Here is a 24,655-nt window from a genome sequence, read left to right on the forward strand (position 1 = left end):
AGTATAAACATTAGTAGTCCTTAAAATCTAATGTATGCTGAAGGTCCACTGGCATCCAGTGCCAGTGGCCAGGAGTAAATAGTTATTAAGATTAGTTATAGTTACTTATATTATATAAAAACTCATTTAAAGCAAGGGTTACAGGTGATCAAAATTGGGAGGTTTGGGGGACTTATTACAATTACAACAGGGACAAACAAAAGAAAAAGTGCATGCATTGTCAGGATCAAAATTTAGTTAAAAATAATTCCATAGAAAGTTTGTTGTAAGTTTTGTACTTGATAGTAGGTAGGCTAAGATTGTAATTTATTATTGGTAAAACATTCCATATACGAGGGAGTCTGTTGAAATAGAAGTTGCTGCTGGAAACATTAGTATTTCTTATGTGTTGCAGTTTATAGCTAGATCCTGATCGTGTGTTTCCTGAAGTGAATTTAATATAGTCAGTGATAGTAAATGCATTTGTAGGGGATTTAAGGCTTTTGATAAAAAAACATTATGTCACAGATGTCCAAACATACATTAAAGGTAAAATTTGGAGCTCAAGTAATCGAGATTAGTTGCTGGTATAGTCATTCAATATGTACTTCGTTGCACAACGCTGAAGCTGTTCTAGTTGTCTGATATCTTTTAATAAATATGGTTTCCATAGTGTTGAACAAAACATTAATTGGGATCTGACTAGCGATATAAACTTTGTGGTGGCTAGCTACATGTATCACTGTACTCTATTTTCACGGTAGATTACCATTTTGTCTGCATTGTCATTCTCTGTAAATTGATAATCTAATAATTGTCCTGTTGCATTGTTCCACGAATGTATTGTATAGAGTAGCAATACTTAGTGCCATCAAGTTGAAGTTGTCCACTACATGCATAATAATCTATGGTGTTGCACTATTGCACTGCTCTCCTGAGTATTGCACGCACTGTTTTAATTTTTTGGTGTTGCACTGTTTTAATGTTTCATGCAGTGTTGCACTGTTATGTGGGGAGGGGAATCATTGAATAGTCAGCAATTACTGTTCCATGCATTGTACAGACTTTGACCTTCACGAATAGTGGTTGTCTTGAGATGGTTAAGGTCCAATGGAAGAACATTAGTAGCTCAAGATGCTCTTCAACATTGGCAAATGTTCAGAGAAAAGCTTTAGACAAAAATTGTATGAATGTAATTCCAAAAAAAAAAAAAACTTCCATCTCAACATGCAAAAATGTCAACATCTAATTTTAACAATATACTATTACCATATTTTTGATGCCACAAGTGGCACACTGGTACTATTAGAATGCAAACAATTCCAACTATAAAAGTTCATCCTATAGTATGTGCATGTGTCAACATCCTTATGTGTGTCAAGGACAAAGATTCTAGCTTCATACACTTTTTCTGTAAAAGGCAAAAACTATAGCACAAAATTCATGGTCTTATACAAAGTCTGTTATATAGAGATTCCAACTTATGGCATGTTGAATTAGCAAATCCACTTTGTGCACAACACACATTTGAACATTACACATAAATACATGTATGTATCTGTCCTAGCTGTGATCTTAAATAAAAATGCACTGATGGCCTGTATAAAAATATTATAATTGAAGTACCAGTGCAGCTTACACTTGTACAAGGTACATGCATGTAAAGATATACTATGTATTATTAAACATCTTTTTATGTCACAGTACATTCCTTCTTGAGCAACTCTTCTACCTCTCTTCTGCCTTCTATTTTAGTAGCCTTTCCCTGAAATCTTCCTTTTTTACCTCCACCTTTTGCATCCAACAATGTTGCAACTCTGTATATAAGAAATATGTACGTCTGAGCATTATACTTTTTATGATACTTTGCTATACCTCCAGAACCACTTGTAGGCTTTTAAGGTACATGATTAATTATTTAATCAGGACACACAACAGTGAGTCATGCAGCCAAGTACAGCTAGTGCGGATGCGCGACAGCAAGAGCGTATCGAATCCTATGGACAAGGGAGCGTGTAACTCCATACACTACCAATACTACGGGAAAAATTAAAACATGGCGTACAGTGTTACTATGTATATAATTGGTTACATCATTCTTACGCACAACAAGGATACACTGAATGGGCTGCTACTCCATCGTCTAGTATGAAGGTAGTAAAGCTGCTTTGATAGGAAGATCATCGAGTTGAAGGTAAAGCTTGGAATTATACTTAAACAGAGTAATTTTGCGTGATAATTGATTGTAGAAAGACTGTCCTACTAAGCCTGTGCTACTGTTCTTCTGTCGTGCCATTGAACTTCGTTTCCATAGCTTCGCTTTGTTGCAGCGGAAACGTGATGCATTCAAGCATGCGCCCCTGCGTAATACCCTAATTAGGAAATTTTAAAGTTTATTTATTATAGTACATGGCAGTCATGTTTGAATTTCACTTTTTACAAAGTTACATGCTTCCTTGTCCATAGGATTTGATGCGCTCCTGGCGACAGACAAGTGTGTATTTTACAGGAACCTCTGGAGGTATGTCCCCAGGGCTCTAAGAGCTAATTAGTCTTGCATAGCTAGACCACACTTTGAGGCCAGCTATGGGTGCACATCTGAAGAAAACGCTGTTTTCACGCATTCGTAGCTCAATACGGAAATCAACCAGTTTTGCTGCGGAAACTCCCTCCACTTCCTATTCTATGAATCCGCCCAGCCATCACTGAGATATGCACCTTCAAAGTTTGTCTTATTTTCTTCATATTTTTTTCTTACTCTTCTTGCGTAAATTTTCTTTTCACACACTTTAGAAAAATTGCAATAGCTTGTGTGTGCTTTAGTTGTTTGACCTCAAATTTGGAGGGTAGTACGAACATAATGCAACACATTTACAGCCAAATTTTTGTACAGGTTGAACTAAAAACAACAGAATTGTGTGTGATTTTGAAAATTGCAAAAGCGATTTGTTGTCACAACTATAGGGTAATCCACTAGATGGAACAACTTGAAAGTTAGTCTGTACATAAAGTTACTATCATAGTACAAACCTTTTGTAGTTTGAAAGTACTGAGAGTATTAAAACCAAACATGTGAAAAACGTGATTGAGATACTCTAATAGAACAGTCACTAAGAAGTAAAAAACGTGTGCAAAAGAACATCGGAAAACATTTCTCCAGGTTTTGAACCAATGACCTCCACACATATATACCCAAGTTCTTTACCACTGTGCCACTGCTCAGTTGCTCATCTCACATAATTTCTACCTTATAAATGATAGTTCTGGTTTAGTATACTAGAATGAAAACTCATAGATCTATCAGTGGAAATTCTAAAACATTCTATATGCGTTGCATAGAAGTGCTCAGAAAAAATGAGTGCTTTATTAAATCAATCAGTTCATTGGAGACCACATCCTAACTTTTCTCCCTCTATTTCTTCTGTTTTTCAGTCTGCCATCTTCCTAACTACCTTCAGCAGTAGGGACCTGCTGATTATGCTCATTGTTTTACCTATTGTGCTATGCTGTACTGCTCAAAATTTTGCCTATTAGCTTAAATTAATGTTCAATATTTACCTATTATGCTCAAATTATGCTCAATATTTATACCTCAGTTCCCATGTTTTTCTAGTAAATTTGCACTTTATGGGAAAATAGCAAGTTTGCTGAAGCACAGACTCTAAATCCTTGCTTGTTAAAATGCATGTCACAGAAAAGATCAATACACTTTAATAGAACAGTCAGCTGTCTGATTGTTCTCTGACTGTTCTATTAGAGTATATCTTTTTTTTTCTGTAATATGTATTTTGATAAGCAAGAATTTATGGTAATGTACAAGTGTTCTGCCTATTATGCTAGCATTATGCTCAATGCTTTCAGGTACCTATTATGCTCATTATTATGCCAGCATAGTCGACGGGTCCCTATTTAGTAGCAAGCAGAGTTGATTTGGATGCCATCTTTTCCTCATTCTAACAATGCATTGATGTGTCAAAATTCAAGTGCAACTATCCCCATCACACCCACACTCTTCCCTTTCCCTACTGCTTCTGGTGGGTTGTGTTAATACTCTGTACTATTCTTTACATATTCTATAATAATATTATCACACTAAAACAATGAAAATGTGCTGTGTGGCCAAGTACAGCCAGTGCGGGCGGGCAACATACCCATTTTACAGAACCAGAAAATGCCATTTTCATGTATCCGTAGCTCCATAGTGCTTGAACCTCAGCTTGAACGATATAATGAACCATTTCTGCTGTGGAAACTTTTTCAGGGTAGGGCATCTCCCATTCCTAATTTGAGTTGAATCTGCCCAGCTATCATTGGGATATACACGCCTTCAAAATTCATCTTATTTTATTTTTTTGTAAATACATATAGCCATGCAGTCTTCAACAATTCCTGTAGTAAAGGGAAAAAGAAGTTAAAAGGAAGTATCAAGGCCAACCATAGGCTAGCTTTGGAACTTGTAATTACAAAAAGAAGTGATATACAGGATAGGCATTGTTGAAATTTATTAGCATTAACATTATTGCAGCCATTTGTTGGTCGCCACCTTTGATTTCACAACTTTTATACTCAGACTTTTAAAGGCTGCACCTATTTTCACAGCTTGGCTGTTTTTGTGCGGATTACCTACCACTGAAAAGTAAAAGTATGCAAACACGACGCTGCACAATATTTATGCCAAGAATTCCATATTAGGTTTTACTGCAGCTGTACAGTGTAGCTTTGTAAGGTAAACTCTTGTATAAGTGGGTGTGTGCACACAATACATAATTATGAACTCTTGATAATACTGGTTAGTCTTACTGCACACATGATACTAGTACTAGCAAATACCATCAATATTGTAGATTCAAAGCCAAATATCATATAACTGGCTATAGTGATTTCAAACATTGATGTTGCTCTAAGGAAACTGATTTTGTACATCAGGCCATGAGACAATCTTGAAATTGCAATGCATTATTATTATGTTCAGCATTTACGTAACTATTGGATACAACAAACTGTCCACTTTAGTTACCTTGGTCCCAGTGCTGTGACTTGTGCTTCATTACCAGCTAACAGAAATTGGCCAGGACCCTTGTCTGCTCCAACCGTTGCAAATACCAAAACACCCTATACAATCATATATGTTGGAGTGATCACTCAGGTCAATATTACTGAGCATACATTAGAAATATGTGGCATACTAAATTTAGTACTTGTCCTGATTCTACATATATTGTGCACGACCAAGAGTTAACTATCAAAGACAGACTAAAACAGCTTAAATAGTGTGTAACAGATGACAAAACTGGGGGAGTCATGGTTGCCCTACTTTAGTGGTCAATACTTGTAACTTCAGATTAAGATACTCTAATAGAACAGTCAAACTTTTAATTATAGTAGCTACTTACTTTTTTTCCTTGTGGCAACACTCTAAAATAATATCTTGTAAGTTAGCAAAAGTTTCCTGGAGGTATATCTTCAGGGCCCTAAGAGCTAATTAGTCTCGTATAGCTAGACCACATTTTGTGGCCAGCTGCGGGTCTGGTTTACTGAAACAGTTTTCGTTAAAACGTGTGCGTGTGCATGTGTGTGCATGTGTGTGTGTGTGTGTGTGTGTATGTGTGTGTGTACCTATCTATCTACCTATGTTTGTCTGTACATACCCACATGAGCAAATCCTTTCAGTGACAAAAGCAGTCAGCCTAGGAGAACTAAACACTAAATGTTAAACTTCAGCATAGGTAAGCTTTGCACTAAGGCAGTTTCTTTTCACCATAGCGACTCCCTACAAACTTCGTGAACTAGGCTCTTCAAATGTTTCACTATTGGAAAACACCATAGCAGGCTTCTTAGGCTACTAGGGAAAGTGTATTCCTTCTTGGGGTATGTACCCTACAAAAGCCTCAAGGGTTTGTAGATATTTGTAATAGACAAACTGTGCATTAAAATAGTTTGTTCAAATAGTGCTTCCATAGTAACATAATTAGAGAATTATAAAATAATTCACCAATTACGAAATACAAAATTACAATAACTTTATTACATTACTGAAATCTATTAGTTAAAATAAATTTGTTGATTAATTCTAGCTCGTAGCTGCATGGCACCTGGTTTTAAGAGGTGGCGCACAAGTTTCCTTTTATGTGTGGGTGGAGAAAAAAGAGTCTGGTGAATATAGCATAGCACTGTTGTTCTGGCAGACAACAGATTTTGACTTTTTAGTCCTCAGCCTGTTGTTAATTAATCAGACACTTAAAAATGAGGACACCTGTGTAATCTAGACACTTGCTAATGGTACCCAAGAGTTCCATATCTGTAAACTCTTTCTTTGCCAAATGCGGTCCCCAGTGCTTTGGCTTGCTCCACCACTCCTGAATGGTATAAGTTGGTTTGTAGTACAGTGAAACCTATATATTACAGACACTTTCCAAAAGTGTCCTGTGTCCTGATTTTCCAGGTCAGCTTACATGCTAAGAGATACTTTGGGAATCTCGCATAGCCAGACTGTTTTTTTTTTTCCCTTTTGTGTGTGGACAGAGAAAAAGGGTCTGGTGAACATAGCATAACACCAAGAGTTAATAATAGTAGGGAGGGAGAGTGTCTAACGCTCAATAGGCCTGTATAAAATGAGCGCGTAGAGCACCACGCTTATTATCGTATATCTTTGTAATTTCCTATAGTGTTGATGACCGCAATAAACACGTTATGTCACATTTTGTATGGCCTTGCAAAATCGATAGTTGGTGAGAAAGCAGTGATGCGAAGATGGCTACTCCAGTGAGTGATGGAAGAACCAGAGAGAAATCGTTCATAACTTTCATCTGGCGCTTTTTCTTAGGTTGGGATTCTTCAGGCTGTGTTTCATCGGCGCCGCTTCTTTTCCTTGCCATTGCTTTCGTCTGACACTTCTTCTTGGTTACTTCCAGCTCATCACTCCTCGACCGACGCTTCTTCTTGGGCCTTACCTCGGGACGTGGCTGAACGGTAGATTCGTGATGCAATTCTACCTGTGCTTCCGAGTGTGCTTCATCTCAGCTTTCCTCATTGATCTTCTCTGACGCTTCTTCTTGCTATGCTGAACTGTTTCTGCTTCAATTTTGGCCAGTACCGAGGGCTGTTCATCGTAAATCGACATGTTTGATTGCACACGCTGCCTCGCACGTTGCTCATGAGACTGATTCGTGAACAGCTAGTAGTATCGATAATGTCCTTCTGCGGCTTGCCTCATTTCACATCTCCCTTCATGCAATCAACACGTCTGGCTAAGAAGCCAGATTGTCTTACGCGCTCATTTTATACAGGCCTATTGAGCGTTAGACACTCTCCCTCCCTACTATTATTAACTCTTGATAACACTGTTATTATGGCAGTTGACAGATTCTGGGGATTCTCTTGTGCAGCTTCTGATTGGAAGAAAAGACTGTTGATTGGTGTGTCAATTCCTTACGAACTCAAGGCAGTTGTGTTATTTAGGCTTGCGCTTCTATGGACTCGTTGTCATTGATATCCACACCAATCAGCAGCCTTTCTTCCAATCAGAATAAAATCCCCAGTTGTTCATATATGTCATCCTTACATTGCATAACCAGGAATGGATGTATTTTGTACATGACCAACAAGGAATACCCTCTACTGCCCATCTTAGACCTTAGAGAATCATGTTCACAGTTCAGGTTTGCATGGCTGTCAAAACAAGTGTTAAAGCAGATATCATGTTTGTTGAAGCCAATATACAGTAAACAATGAATTTAGTAGTGCTGCATAAAAAAAACATCAGTCCACGCTATGCAATTCTGCAAGCTACAGGGGATGTGTATGAGTGTAGGCCATACATACAACTGTTGGTACCAAGTTGTACTACTACAGTACACTAAACACAAACCTTTTCAGTCAACTTGTTAGCTATCGTGTTCATGAACTCATTATCACCATCTTCTCTATTAAAGTATACAAGAAGATAAAACTGTTTGCAGTACTCAATGGTAGGAACATTGTTAAGCTACGTTGATACATTTTTCCAATAAGAGTGTTTGAAACTATAACCTCATCACGTGCATATACATGTGTATAAGACAGTCTGTATACATGTGCTTGTTTATCCAGGTAGTGAAATACGTTTCTGTTAAGACACACCACTTCTACCCCAAGTAAACATGATGAAAAGTCTTTGTTTAGGTCTGTTTTCAATATACAGGTATTTCAGGAAATGACTCACATGTCCACAGCCAGCCTGCAGATGGATGTGGACACGCTCTCAATACAAATAAAAATTTTAGTATTGGCATATACCTTTGTGCATGTAGTGTATATAAAGAGTGTGAAACAGGGAGTTGCATGCTGTCTGCTCTATTAGAGTGCATAATATTATACCTGAAAAATGTGGCACTCTTTTGTCATTGTATAAAAGTGAAATACCTTCTGATTTTTTGTCTGTCAATATGCCTGGCTAGATATTGGATCTTGCTCACCCGGGTTACATTTTGTCCAGGTCACATTTTGTCCGGGTCACATTTTGTCCGGGTCACTGACCCACTTTATAAAGTATCTGGGTCTGACCTGACCTGTGAAATGCATTAATTAGTTTGGCAATGTGGAAGCATATAAATGCATTACACGCCACAGTCTAGTCCCTTTGTAAGCCACGCCCACTTATAGGTATTATGTGTTACTGCATGTAGGCTTACGTGAAGCCATTCCCATTTGTCAGTAGGTGTACCGCAGTCTGTATTACAGACCGCAGTACACCTACTGGCTCCATGTAAGCATGCAGACAGCAACAGACATGGATTAATGCGCAAATCCAGCTGTCTGCAAGCTACTGCGGAGCCATGCCCACTATTTGATTAAACAGCAATCCAGGCTATATCAATCTACATCATATCTGGGTCAAATTCAGATTGCTACCCAGGTCACCAATCAGCAGTAGTGGCCCAGTTTCAACACTGTTATGAACATTTAGACAATTGCTATACATGTTGTTAATATATTATGATATAGTATGTTCACATTGAGCTGAATCCTGAAAAACAGCTAAAAATTAAAAGTGGATTTTTTCTCAACAGAGTTAACATTTCAGCCAACCAGATGATTATTGGTAACAGCAAAGGTATCAACAACAGACACGTACGGTTTGGCTCCATTACAAGTTCGGGAAAGGACTGTAATGGACACTGTACTTGTATGGCTTCCCCATAGGAAATGTATTGTGAAAATTTTGATTGGCCATAAATATTATGTCAAACAGTTGAATAAAAAGATTTTGAAATAGTTTTAGCGGGTCAAGCAGTACTACAAATGAGCCAAATTTCAAGATCATGTGTAATTGCATCCATGAGTTATTTAATGTTTTTGAGGATTCAGCTCAATGTGAACATACTATAGTAGATTCAATTACTACATGTCCACACTGATGAAAATATCAAACTTCCCCGTACAAGTTCAGCTTGTACACAACCCAACCCAAACCTCTATAGTGTCATCAACAATGTTATGTTGTGTGCAAAACAGAATCCATATCAGTGTACAACCTACATTCAAACTTGACACAAATTTGGTCCCAATCTACGATATCAATTCACACACTATACATGGCAATACACACACTTCACGTTATTCGTGGAAGTATGCAGTGCTTCTTTTAAAGTCTCACTCATTAAATTCACAAATGTCAAAGCGATCGCTCTATTAGAGCATCTTTCCCCACTAACACTTCACTACTGACATGCTTTGACTGTGAATATACGTGTGCTCTTCACCACTGCCAATTGTCATGTTGCACACAGAAGTCACAAGCCCATACAAACATTCCAAAATCATACCAAGTTATTCTGCTGGAGATCTTTCACAGCAGAATATCGCTAATACTGTCTGTTTAACAGTAACTACACAAAATCCTGTGCATCTATACAGATTCTACTGTTATAAGAAGCCACAGTGGTGCACATTCAGGTTACGTATATGGTGCACAACTCACAACATTACACTTTGATCTTCCCACAGCAATAAACAAGTCATGGGAAATCTTGTGAAAACCTCATAGACATTATTTGGAGTGAACTCATAACAGTTTCCTTGCATTGGCATGGATTTAACACATGAAAGTAATTGTATAATTGCTGTACCTGTGATCACTTTACATGAATATGTATCCACATTACTCAAAAGTTACAATAGTAAACACATCACACTCTAACATATCATGCACTGTATTTGTTCACACAAACCTACACATGCACGCACGCACACACACACACACACACACACACACGCATACACACACATGCACGCACGCATGTACACACGTATGCACGTACGCACACACACACGCATACACACGCACGCACACACACACAAGCATGCACACACGTATGCATGCACTCACACACGCATGCACACATACATACAACACACAGTACTGTAGAGTACTTGTGTATACAGCAGACATTAGATACTGGTACAGTGCTGAGATGTAGTGAGGCGGTCAAGTCAGCTATCTCCCTCAAATGGTTGCGATTAACCTGAGCAACAACAGTAACTCATGAAATGATAATCACATACCGTATAGAGTAAACTTTGGCAGGGGAAAACTTTGGACGAATTTGACAATTTACTACAAATTCACCAAAATTTTACCCACCAATTACTCATAGCGTCTGAGATTGGCATCTTCATAGCAAAAAATTGAGATTGAATTTGCCAAAGTTTATTTCGCCAAATACAATTTAGCTGGCTATTCGCCAAAGGTTACCCCCAACCAAAGTTTCCCTCTATACGGTATAGTACATGTGCAAACATACAGTACCTTGTTAGCATTTCTTGATACTTTATGAAGCTTTTCCACACATTCAAGATGATCATCAGCACCAGCACTATAGAGAGATAATATAAACACTGACATATAAATACGTACATACACAAATACATACATAAATACTTGTGTATGTGACTAGACCTGCTCAACATGTTCCCACACAAGATTGTCAGATATGCCACATATTAAAGAAGTAACTAACTGGTCATAGCTAAAGTTATCACCACTAAATTTTCATTGTACAGTGGAACCTGTCTAAGACAGTCACCTTGGGCCAAGATATTTTGGCCTTAATAGGCAGGTGAATCAGTGTATAAATAGCTTCCCTTGGGAATTTACAAGTGGTCTTTTTAGAGAGGTGGCCTTCCTAAACAGGTGACCACTAAGGCAGGTTCCACTGTATGCCTATTTTCCTATTTCTTTAAAACAAAATAAATTTTCCTGCTAGTGTTTCAGTGGTACTATTTTACCACAAACGCTCTTATCAGATGGAGGGTGTAGGATGATAACAAAATGGAAAAGTAATACACCAGAAGGCATCAGGTCAAATACCAGCTATACCTGGAGCTGACAATTGTTTAAGCACTAGTTTTCCAACATCACAGAGTTTTGTGACAATTATCTTCTTGGGCCAGTCCATAGCCATTAGACCATCATTCACATACCCAACAACATAATATACAAAAACAACGAACAACACTACAGCATAGCTAGGAAAGTCCAGAAACTGTTTTAATGTATAAGTGTAGCAATTAAGTTGTGGAGTAACCTCAAAAAACACTTGCACTAACAAGTACACAGGTTTTGTCACACGAACTGTTGATATGAATGTACTTTTATTTTGGGCAAAATTTTGCTGCTAAACAAATGTGGAAGTATATGAAATGTAGTTCATACCAAGATACACATACGATAGTACCTAAGAAGTGTTCGTTAACATAGGTTGAGCCAAAACATTGATGAATTTGTAAAGATAATCTTAATTTCTGTTATATGCCAATACCAACCTGAGGATTTTGGTCAAGGCCTTTTCATTGTTATACATTTTCTGCATCAGTCTTGTGACCCTGTTCCCAGCAACATAATACAACAAGGTTGAGCCACGCTTGTTCTCACAATGTAACAACTTCACAACCTACAACAAAATTAGACATGTGTATTGGACTCACAGAGACAAAAAGATATGTGTAGTTCATTTAGAATGCAAGCTGTAGTGCTCCTAACAATGCTTATGAATACAGTCTCCTACACAACAAATGCATTCTGCCCACTACAAAATTGGTCCTTAAACTAATAGTAAAACTTTGCTGAAAGATTAGTGTGAATTGCTTATCAGATCAGTTACATTACTCTATCCAATATCAGCTATAATAGCAAAATTTTTATATCAGATGTGTAAGTACAACATGTAAAATCCTGTTACTGCGAACTTCATTCACATCACATCAACCCAGAATGGTGTTATGTTCTAACATACAAACAATACCATATTTGTACTGCTATGCAAAAAACACAGCATGTGGAAAGAAGCTCATCAATACTGGGAACTACATAACTTCTAGGGTACCCTAAAAAGGAGATTAATACAATAGCAGTGGCGGATCCAGGATGGGGCATTTGGGGCAAATGCCCCCCCCCCTTCAAGAAATTGCATACAAGATCGATATACTCTAATAGAGCAGTCAATTACTCTAATAAAGCAGTCACAATGTTCATGAGGCAGTGTAGCTTACCTATGAAGCTACAAATAGGATTTTATTTTACATAACAGACGTGATATAGTAGGTAAGGATAACTAGCTATTATTGTTGTGACCTTTTTTTTTTTTTTTTTTTGGTCTTCAACTGGTTTTCAGCAAGTTTTTTTGGTCTTCAACTGTTTTTCAGAAAGATGCCCCCCCTCTTTCGAAACTCTGGATCCGCCCCTGAATAGTGCATTGATGGGTGACCTGTGTGATACACTGCAACAGCATAACTAGAGGAATATACACCCTTCCAGTCTGGATGTTTCACTACCAAGTAAAGAGGTTTTTGTAAAATTGTCATGCAATGTAAGTGTGACTATTTTGTAAGTAGTCATATCTGCAAAAATGGGACCAAACTTCTTCAGTTTGTTATAGATGTTTTACTAAAAAATGAAACCATCTCTTGTAATAATATCGTATACACCTTTATATAATGGTATACGCAAAAATGTATGGAAGAGACTCCATCATATATGTATGAATGTAAACGTCTGTACACACTGTATGATTGTATGAATGTAGAGAACAACAGTACCTGAATATCACTGAGATTTTTCACATGAGTACCACAGCACATGTTAGAATCAATGCCTGTATTAACCACATGATGTGTACTAAACTATATGATAATGTGCTCACCTTTAATCTCCACCACCCTCACTAAACCAACATGGTCATCAGGCAGACCTCTGGACCTCACCTGCAATACATCACATCATCACACATATGATAACATGTTCAACAGGTCCCATAAAAGCCCAACTAAATTTTACAATTTACATAAACAGTTTAAATCATTATTTTTCTAACAGGCTACTAATTCTTTAATTTTGTTAACAGTTTAGATCATACACACATGTATAGTAACTTAAAATCCTGCCAATTATAATGTGTATCATTACACATGAAGATTACCATCACCTTATAAGGTAGTTACTCACTTTGTCTAGTTCTGCACTATCTGGTTGTAACCATCTTGGCTCAACTGGTACATGTGATCTGATGTGCTCATTACACACTTGCTCAATTTCTTGCATTTGTTGGTCACTGACTTGTTTTGTGTTCAGTTCTATAAAGCATTTATTGTCCTCTCCAATTGCCAAGTTCCTAAATAAATAATGTGTATTCACACTATGCATATGTATGAGTATGTGTACCTTCTACCTACACTATATATGTAAAAGCTAAACAACACTATGGACCAAATTGGACACTTGGACCCAGGGGCATTTCCACTTTCACGAGGGTTGTCCTACTAGCCTCTAATGTTGGTTACCCAACATCCCTGGTGTGTGTGTGCGTGTACGTGCGTACATGCATGCATGTAGCATGCACAGTGTGTGTGCGTGCATGCGTGCGTGTGCATGTGTGTGTGTGTGTGTGTGTGTGTGTGTGTGTGTGTGTGTGTGTGTGTGTGTGTGTGTGTGTGTGTGTGTGTGCGTGTGTCGTGCATATGACTTAGTGGGAGGGAGCAAGCAATTACAAACAAACAATTAGATAAGTTATACATCAGGATATACACAGGATATAAATTATAAGGTAATCATCATTTCATGCTGTGTAATTATGTAATAGGAACTAGACCTATACATACCAAGTTAGGAGTTCCAATATTCTAACTCATCATATAACCATGATATATATACCTTGACCCTGAAGATCACGTAAATTGAGGTCACATTTAACACAAGTACATATCAAAAGTACATGACTTATAGTGAGATGAGTCACACAAATAGCAAATACCTATACATGTTTTTAAATCACCATGAGTTTGTAAGTAAGTACCATAAGGTTATGGGATGAAGTCATGAAGCTATGTTTAGGAGACAGGACTACTTGAGCCATTGTAACTTATAAAATTAAAGATACAGTTAATACTGAGATTTCATTGTATTTTCGTCTCACTGGTACTTACCAAGATGTTGTTTTATAACCAAACAGTTTATCAGCTATGGCAGTAATGAGATGTTGACCAGAGTGTTGCTGCATGTGATCAAATCGTCTCTTCCAGTCTACATTCATGTGAACACTGTCACCTTCAGCTAGAGGAGCTGCTGTGAAGTGAACTGCAGTTGCTCCACTTCGCAGTACTCTAATTACTTCTATATTGTTAATCTGTTAAAAGAAATGAGATTTGTACTAAAAATGTCATCACACACAAACACACACACACACACACACACACACACACACACACACACACACACACACACATAATACAAGGATGATAGACTTACAGTTCCTCGATCATCTGGCTGCAATAAAAGGAAGTAATACATGTATAAAGTAGGAGAACACAGTACAATAGTAGCTATGCAAAGTGATACTGTAAATGTGCTGTAGTGTAGTGGATGGTTTCAAATTGTTTGGGTGACACAAATTAAGAGCCTTTCAACCAGGTCTAAGTGGGTGTATTCATTAATTAACACATAAATACATGTAAACTCATTGTAGAGTACATTTATCTTCAAATGAAATTGTACCAATAAGGTGAAGGAATGAGCTACACATACAAAATTATTCCAAATCAAACACAAATGGAACAAACAGCCAGACCAGTTGAATATCCCAGTGATACTTTACATGTCCACAGAGCTCATACTGTGTACTCATTGAATACACTCTTAATAGTAAACACTGTATAAGGACCTATAGTTCCAGATGCCTATACAATGCAGAAAAATTTACCAGTCCTACTCATCTACATTACACAAGTCCTAGTGCAGGAAAAAACAACCAACTCTGGTGAAGAAATTCATGATCTTTAAACACATAATATTATCTTTTGTAAAAGTAATAGCTTATTTCTCTTTTACAAGTTCATTACTTCAAAAGTGATGTCATCAATCCTCACTTGACAACTCAGCTAAATTCAAGCTTATCAATTACACACCACAGTATAATCATGTCAATTAATTTTCCTGCTAATTTTCAAAATCATTTCCTCTGCCTAGTAACTTTATACACAACAACAACTCATGACTCTTAACATGAGACTGGCTATAGTATACACCACAGCACATGTGATAGCTGCTACTGTAATTTCACCTGTCCACCTCCCTCTGGGAACAACACTGTATCCTCACACACCACCTCATAACATGAAGTGCCATTCAGTTTAGCTGGCTGACACTTGACAACCTTGCTGTCTAGTTCTTGAAGATAGGAATCTTTCTGACAAGCAAATGACATTCTGTGTGTGAACAACAACATAATATACACCTTTACTTAGGCAGCAACAGTGTTAAATAATAAGCAAATTAGCAGCATAGGTACTGATAGGTTAATAGAATAATTACAAACAAAACAAACTTGTACATATTTACCTATTTCCTTCCATATGATGGAAACACACAAACAACAGTGGTTAACATCATCTCATAAGACAAGTATTTAGATGAACCATAAACTAGATATAGAGTAGTGATGCCAGGAAACACATATACGTATGTTGGGCTGCTATGTACAATGTACATTCGCATTAGTCTCAAACACACTCTGGTGGCAGTAAAGGTAAATCATGCTACCTTAGTTTCTGTCAAAGTCAATAAAATTCAGCAGGTGTCTCGGTTATGATCACATTTATACTACGTCACTTATCATGTAGTTGACTGCTCCTAAAACTAACAGCTACTGTCAAATATGAAACACTATACAAATAGATCTTTCAGTAAAAGTAAAAAATAAAAACATTTTCAATCTGGTCAAATCATTATAGCTCAACCATAAATGCAGTATCCGGTGACAGTAAATAAACTATCCTTTTTACAACCAAACACCACAAAAATACCAGAAGAATCCACTAGACAGTTTTATGGCTTGCAAATCAAAATCATGGTCTGGACATGATCTTATGAATAACGATTGTTATTAAAATGTAGCTAGGGAAATGATACCTTTAAACAGTACTTCAGCCAAATTTGTTAATCAAGCTATAAAGCTTACACAAACAAAAGCATTCCCTTGAAGCTACAAAGGCAACATCTCTAGAAGGAGTTCATTCAGGAAATTACATTGTAACTGATATCAGCTTAGTAACAAATTCAGACTTCAGATGGCAGAATAGATGTCCATACAATACTTTGGTATATGTAATAAACTGAGCTCTACGTTTCTTAAGCTAACTCAGCTAAGCACAGGGTCATCAGGTTGGCAAGTAGCTACAGTAATGTACCGAAATTACAAGTTTGCCAACCTTTATTTGCAAAGTAGCTATATATTGGTTGCAGGTAAATCTTTGATCCGCAAACCTGTTTTGTGTTTTGCATGCCAAATTACCAAACTTTCATCATTTATGGTATGTTCCATGATTGCTGTGTCACTCTCCAATAGCCTGCTGTAATAAGTGTTCCTCAAAAGGTAACTTGTAAACCCTCCACGGTGTTATCTCTACTTGCAAGGTTACCACGTGAGTGCAAATGCCTAACTGAGATGGCTATGAAACTGCAAATTCTATACGCACAGTAGTTTTAAACAACATTCAAGTTTCTTGGGCAAAAATCATACACCAGCTCTAGTGTTTGTTGCAACGCTGATGCATGGTAGTGTTGTTACTGTTGTACCACAGGGCACTACGAACAAAATGTTATTTGTTCAATACACCGCACGTAATCGATTGTGGGTTGTGGGTTTTAGTTTCTAAAACGCAACCGTTGTTGTGTCTAACAAGCAAACAGTACTAGTACGATAAGCAATATATTTAACACATACGGTGACTATAACAGCACTCACGTTGTGTGTATCCGGAGTAGCCTTACAGGAAAGGAACCAAAAATAACAACTGTGATCACGTGCTTCCAACCACACCCTTGACCTTTTAAAGATTTCCTCGCAGTTGAGATTTTTCATTTCTCCGTTTGGTGATAACCTACGATCTTCCGGTGAGTTAACAAGTTTTACTTGTATGTACGAGCTTAAGTTATTAAACAAGAATGTGTGCCCGCCGCATGGTGACGTATATGGAGCGCTTGCATGCAGACCATATTATGAATTGCTTCTAAATCGTCACTGTGAGATTATCATATACTTGCTCTTCTGCGTGAACTAATGGGCGGCAAGCTTTGTTTACTTTTGCATGGTGAATGGTGATCTAAGATAGGCTTAAAACCAGTCAGGGGTAGCTCGGCTAGGAACTCGGTTGAGCTCTCATGCATGGTGCAGATGCTAACCATACGGATGCTAAAGCAGCCATAGTTGTCACTATGAGTATCCATAAAGGTTTTCACTGCTGGGGTACTGCAGTGCATTTATGTGTGGTTGTATAAAGTGAGTAGTTTTGTTATGCAGCTAGCACATGTCAGTTTCAGTTTAAAATTTAATGATCGGTGGGCAATGGGATCAAAACTGCTTGTACCAGCCAAGGAATTAGGATGAAAGCTTGCTTGTGTAGCATTATAATATCCCATTGCACAAAAAACGCATTGGAAATTAATACACAACACTGAATTTTAACCTAAATTCTTGCAGGTATTCAGTAATTAAACCTAAAACTGCTCCATGTCCTTCTTGTAGATTTAGCTTGGTCCCACTGCTCAATTTGAAATCTTGTTAACAGCCATTGTTCTTACCCTATGCAAAATACATATAGCTATTTACGTTACCAACATATGAATAACATGAAAGTGTGTCCATAATTTGCCCTATAAACCAAACGTGCACCTTGAATTTCTGCATCCATTCTTTCATTATAACATTTTCATAGTGGTAGTTATTCACAGTTGACTCTAGCTCCATACAGCTTCTACTGGAGAAATTAATTACATACCTCAGTATGCGAAAAGTTTGTTGAAATTCACTTAACTTGGTCTCATTCTGTGGTACTGATTATGAATCCACCCAAACTTAGGGATTGACTGGCCACTTTACAAAGATATATCACAAAACATACAAAACGAAGGTGTGCAGTGCTGCAGTTGAATCAACAGATTTATGTTTTCAAGCTGTCTAGCAGGTTCTTCAAGGAGTTTGAGAAAAAGTTCTCAATTAGCAATAACCAAACCTTAGTTTAACCTCACTGGCTGCTACTGACTACAGTACTACCACTGCATAAGTTGCAGACCCCTCGGGTATCTATTTCAGCTTCTATAAACATGGTAACCTGTTTTCACTGTGCAAGTATCTCTACATAAAATGTACTTTTTAACCATAATTAGCATGTACTGTATGTGTGTATAGGTGCTTTATGATGTGTTTATAGTATAAATACATTAGTGAGGCTGTATGATCTTAATAAATACATGATCGCTTTGTGTTTGATGTTTAGATATGTTGTCCACACTAGTGAGTTTATTAATAACAACTAACCACAATTAAGGAAGGGTATCATATCCATCTTTAGGCTTTCATTGTCAGTAATACACTACAGGTAAACTGTGTTCATTCCTGAAAGTATATAATACGCTTGCTTACAAGACACTTTTAGTTAAACACACAAGATTGTCCATGTAGTCATTACTTCATCTTGTGTTCAAATATTGTTAGTTTTTTGTGCTTGTGTTGACAATGGCTCATCTCTTTACAGTGGTACTTGATCATCACTGATATATTTCAATATGTCAAAACTCATTAGAAAGTTGAGAAAGACTCAATCAGAGGTGGCACTTGAAGATCATGACCCTTCTCCTGCAGCTATAGCATTCAAATCTCACAAACCGCACAGTTTTCAATTAAAACGTACTTTTACAGCGTTTGAAGAAGAAGATCTAGCTTCCTTACAAACAAATGACAGCAATGATCCAATTTTGTTAATAAAACGGGGTGAGCTAGCTGAATTAATGATGCAAATTGATGGCTTGCAGCTCAGTTTGAAGTTTCAAGATGAGAAGGGGTTTACTTTGTTGCATTATGCTGCTGAATTCAATCAAATACCAATTATTCAATATCTTCTAAACTCTGCAGTAGATATTAATCAAGTTGATGCTGAAGGCAATGCACCTTTACATGTAGCCATTAAAAATGGTTTTATTGAGGCCATGAAGTGTCTACTTGAGAGAAAAGATATTGACTCAAGTGTTTTGAACAATGAAATGGAGTCTCCCTTTCACACAGCTGTTCGGTATGGTTCTCCAGAGCTAGTAAGAGAGTACATGAGTCATGACACAGTCGACTATTTTGTCAAGGGTAGGAGAGGCCGTATTGCGTTTCACTTGGCTGCTGAGTTAGACAGACATGAAATTGTTGAAGTTATTCTAGAGTTTGCAAAACGGGCACAGTGCACCTGCAAGCAGTCAGGTGCATTCCGGTTATGTGCAAAAGATGATGACGAATTAACACCACTTCACCTTGCAGCACGCAGTGGATCAGCTCGCTGTTTAGATGTCATGATAGCACATGCACAGAGTGTTGGCTACCCAGTAGAGAAAATTCTTTCATTTCTCGATGATGAAAACAGCACACCCCTGCATTCTGCAGTTGATGCTGGTTACACAGAAGTGGTCGAAGTTCTAATGAAATATGGGGCTTCCCCTACAGTCATGAAAGAAGGACAGCCATCACCACTTCACCTAGCAGCTTTTCTGGGTAGCATCTCAGTTCTCAAAGCACTGGGGAAACACTGTACACTTGAGCAACTTGAGATTCAAAACTCAGAAGGTCGGGTGGCACTTCAAATTGCTGCATTCTCGAGTCGCAATGTTGAGTGTGTACAGTATTTCATTGATCAAGGATGTGATGTGAATCACCAAGATACATTTAACAAAACTACACCTCTTCTAGCTGCAGTATGCAGCGGTGCATTAGCATCTGTCAAAGTTTTACTGAAGCATGGAGCCAATCCACTGCTGCAACTGGACGATGGTTGCAATGCTTTACAACTAGCCATTAAAAAAGGCAGACGAAGTATCATCAATGAATTGCTATCTCATCCGTCTGCTAAAGAACTTATTGCCGCTTGTAACAATGAAGGCCTGAATGCTCTGCATTATGCTATCACTAACAACCTCTTGGATTTAGCACAAGATATTGTTCATAAGAAACAAGTTTGCTGCTATACCAAAACTAAAGACAACAATAACATACTCCATTTGGCTGCATCAGGTGGTAACCCTCGAATGTTGTCACTGTTCTTGTCTTTACCAGAGAGCTTCAATTTGGTTAATGAAGGAAACAGTTATGGTGGAACTCCATTGCATTTTGCTGCTGGCCACGGACACTTAAAATGTGTTGAGCTTCTCCTGGATAAAGGTGCAATGATTCACCGATGCCATGCTGGCTTTTCTCCTTTCATGTTTGCTTGTTCAAAAGGCTTCAGTGATGTAGCAAAGGTCTTGCTTGATGCTCACCCATTTCAACTCAACTGGACTAATGATGATGGTGACTCTGCCCTTCATGTTGCTTCCAAATGTGGTAATGCAGCAGTAGTAAAAATGTTGCTAGATTCTGGAGAATCAGTCATTCACAATGAAGATTATGAAAGCTTTTTGGATATTGCCATTAAGAATGTCAACAAGGAAATAGCTTTAGTAGCTGTTCAACATGAACGCTGGGAGGAGTGCTTACAATTGGTCTCACCTAATCTGCCTTCACCGATGCTTTCTCTTGTTGAGCGTCTTCCAGATGTTGCAAGGGTTGTATTGGATTGCTGCCTCACCACTTCATCACTTCATGCAGAGCACTGTGATTATTGGGTCAGGTATGACTTTCAATTTCTAGTAGAAAGGTTTAGTAACATGCGTATGGGAAATCGAGTTGAAAGCATTGAAAGTAAGCTCTATGACAATGTGAGCATGAAGGGACCACGGCGAGAAATTGTGTCAGATCAAAAGCGAAATCCATTAGCTATTCTGCGTTCCATGCTTCACTACAGACGGCTTGTGTGTCTCACCCACCCTGTTTTGGTGCAGTTCCTCAAGTACAAATGGCAACTTTATGGTAAAAAATTTCTTTTCTTTCGTTTGCTTTTGGCTTTGCTGCTAGTTGTTTTACTATCAGCGTATATTGGCTCATCTACGCCTCCACGACATTTTCCAACAGATATTAATGCTGATGATGCTTACAACTTCACTGCTTTGGAGGGAAAAACTGCTAGCAAGGGTTTGCGTATTGCCATCCTGTTACTTTGCTCATTGGAAGCAGTCTCATGGACAATTTCAATTTACTGCTTTGTGAAACTCAGAGCAGCTATTGCCCAGATACTACCAGTAATATTGTTTGGTACCAGCAGCATTGTTACTATGTACATCTTCTTGCTGCCCTCAGACCCAGTGTGGGAAGCTGGTGTTATTTCTATAATAACAACGTGGCTATATTTCATCTGTATGGTGCAATTTTATGAAGGAATTGGTATTTATGTTATTATGTTGCTAGAAGTCACATACTCTTTGCTCAGGGTTATTATCTTTGCTGTATTGATCTTTGTCGCTTTTGGACTAGCATTGTTTGTTCTTATTGGTGAAATAAGCCAGTATAGCACTCCAGGTAGAGCCATGTTTACAGTGCTAGCCTCAATGGTGGAAGGGATAGCAACAGAGGGAATACTAGAAAGAGACGCTATGGGAATGCTGTCTTACAGGGGCTTGACGTATATCACCATTATTGTCATGACATTTCTTCTTCCTGTAATAATGATCAACTTGTTTATCGGTCTTGCTGTTGGAGATATTGAGAAAGTACGTGAAAATGCCACTGTCACTCAAAGACAGCTGCAAATTGCCTTATATTCATTTGTTGATCCAGTTCTTTCATTGTTCTGTGCACAGTCAGTCAATAAAGAGTACATTATCATGACACCAAATAGACATAAATATCTGAACACCAGGTGGTTGAGATGGATTTGGCTTCTGTGGCGGAGTAGTGTGTCAGCTGTAAACATTGTCGAAAATAGCAATGAAGATGACGACAGATACATTGAACAAGAGGTCCGTATTGCTAAGATGCAGGCATCCATGGCAGAAATGGAAAACCAGTTACATATGTTAATGGAGCAGCAGCAGAAACAGATGGAAGCTACTAACAGCATTTTAAGCCTGCTTAGAGAAAGAGCTGACTTCACTAAGGAACTTTAATATTACACTGAGAATTTGTATTGAAAACACTGTCTATAGTATTATGTATGCTATTGTATTCTGACAATTACGCTGAATATGCCTACAATAAGTGTTACCATATTGTATCACCATTTTATATAAATGTGTTTATCGCCTTTATTATATGACAGGATGTGGTAATGATGTAAAATGACATAATAGGAAGGAGAGTTAATTTACTACATATATTTCAAGTTCTGTATACATTGTTGGCCATTATTACAAAATAGAATTTGGTATTATAACAGTGCCCACATGTGTCCCTGGAATATGGGCTACATGGCTATGGATAGCTTATCGCTGGTCTATATTATAATCACTATCATGTCTAGCTCTGAATGTGATCATATAAGTTGTGTAGATGTCGTCTAGCAACTTTGTATGTAGCTGGCTTCTGCAGCTGGTGTAAACCCTTGAATGTCTAGCTGGAAAAATTAACTATAGATTTCTCAGTCACTTACTGTTTGCCTGTGGATCTGTTTTTTATATATATATATATATATATATTATAAATTATTTCTCTTTTTTTCTCAATGCTCTTAGATTCAAAAACAATTTATAACAATTTAATCACATAAAGACATGTTATAGATACAAGTGTGCGTTCAGAGTGCCACATCTTTATTGTGTGCACACCTCAGCCATATAATGCACACATACCAGCACACAATGTACATTCCAGTGTCAAATTTACAGGCTCAACAATGCATGTAGCCATTCAAATAGAATTTGCAACTTCCCATTGGATTAATATGTTATAGGCTGCTGGCGTTTAGTAGTACATAATATTGTCGTTGTACATCTACACTTGGCTACATATATATATATATATACATATAACATTATATAGTCTGTGGAAAGGGGTCTTATAGCCTTTCCAAATTGTCAAGTTTGACTAATTATAACTCCTCATGTTTTCAACCTATCACCATCATATTACACCAAGCCATAGTGCTATGTTAGGGGTATAAGGGGACCACATTTCAGGGTGATACCATTTTCACTAGATACGTTACAGGTTGCCAAGTACATGTAGTTGAAAGGCTATAAGACCCCTTTTCGCAGACCTGGTCACTAGCCTACTGGTCACATAGTTATTTACTGAGTTGCCACTTACAAAACCAACACATGTGTACATACAACCATAAATAAACAGCTATGCTATAGTGCTGTATACATGTGTATCTAAATAAGTATCTTATGTGCACTAGTTAAACCTGTGTAGTAGTTACATGGCTCTTCAAGTTGAAACTGTCTGGTACAAACCATATTTGCTAAAAATTAGTGAATGTGTTTATCATGCAACTACCCCACATACCAAGTGTTCATAACAATAGCTGCTAACAAGTTGCCAGATACCATTTATGACAATGCATTGAGAATGTAGCAATTTGTAGTTGATATACCACTTCCAATAATATGGGTACTTTCCTGCAATTTAGGACATCATAATCATGATTACTAATTGTTTCACAGGTAAATAGTAAACATGTCAGTTTATCACTTGAGAAGTATGTATCACATATAGCCATGCCCTGACCTAGTTTGAATGACTATAAGCTATTGCTACAAGGCTGTCCTGTTAACCCTAATAGCTGTATAACATCCTAACATGTTGAAATGTATTAAAAGGTTGCCAAGAAATGTAAAGAAACAATACCTGTTACTACTCGTGATTGCAACACATGGTATATATAAATGTACATATGTAGCATACAACTGCTAGTATCCAATCATAGAACATACACATCTTTACTGTAATGTTTAATGTTAATCAGTGTGTGAGTGTATCTCACAAGAAGCCAACATTAGTGTACCATATAAATATTCTGATGAATGAATTTTGCAACATGAATAATTGTGGCCTATCCATATTAATCATTATCATGGACACGGAGGAGTTTATATAATGATTACCTAGTACTCAGAAGCTATGCCATATAAAGCAGGCTTTGCACCTATTGAATGAAATAATAATTGACCTATTGTGTCATGTTGCCCTCCACCTTATTAAGTCATGCATATCTAATGCTGCTTGACATAACAGGACTTCCTATTGACTAGATCACTAATATAGAAGCATCCCCTTGATTTACTATTTAAGCAGCAAAT

The 24,655-nt window shown here is 37.6% G+C and overlaps 2 protein-coding genes across 2 annotated transcripts; one reads left to right on the plus strand and one right to left on the minus strand.

Annotated features, from left to right (window-relative positions):
- Positions 1–1,634: 1,634 nt before the first annotated feature.
- On the minus strand, positions 1,635–17,375 carry LOC136249256 (alanyl-tRNA editing protein Aarsd1-like). Its single transcript, XM_066041219.1, has 13 exons — positions 17,253–17,375; positions 15,570–15,714; positions 14,759–14,776; positions 14,437–14,636; positions 13,460–13,625; positions 13,158–13,218; positions 13,054–13,109; positions 11,782–11,909; positions 10,766–10,832; positions 10,390–10,481; positions 7,847–7,901; positions 4,997–5,091; positions 1,635–1,796 (listed from the first exon to the last, which is right to left on the minus strand). Exons 2-13 carry the CDS (start codon positions 15,711–15,713, stop codon positions 1,673–1,675), a joined length of 1,206 nt encoding a protein of 401 aa, XP_065897291.1. The 5' UTR covers position 15,714; positions 17,253–17,375; the 3' UTR covers positions 1,635–1,672.
- LOC136249255 (transient receptor potential cation channel subfamily A member 1-like) lies at positions 17,328–22,684 on the plus strand. The gene is made up of 2 exons (XM_066041218.1): positions 17,328–17,401; positions 19,042–22,684. The coding sequence occupies exon 2, from the start codon at positions 19,073–19,075 to the stop codon at positions 22,520–22,522; it is 3,450 nt and encodes a 1,149-aa protein (XP_065897290.1). The 5' UTR covers positions 17,328–17,401; positions 19,042–19,072; the 3' UTR covers positions 22,523–22,684.
- Positions 22,685–24,655: the final 1,971 nt, after the last annotated feature.

This window comes from Dysidea avara, chromosome 3, assembly GCF_963678975.1.
Source record: "Dysidea avara chromosome 3, odDysAvar1.4, whole genome shotgun sequence".
In the NCBI taxonomy this organism is placed as follows: Eukaryota; Metazoa; Porifera; class Demospongiae; order Dictyoceratida; family Dysideidae; genus Dysidea; species Dysidea avara.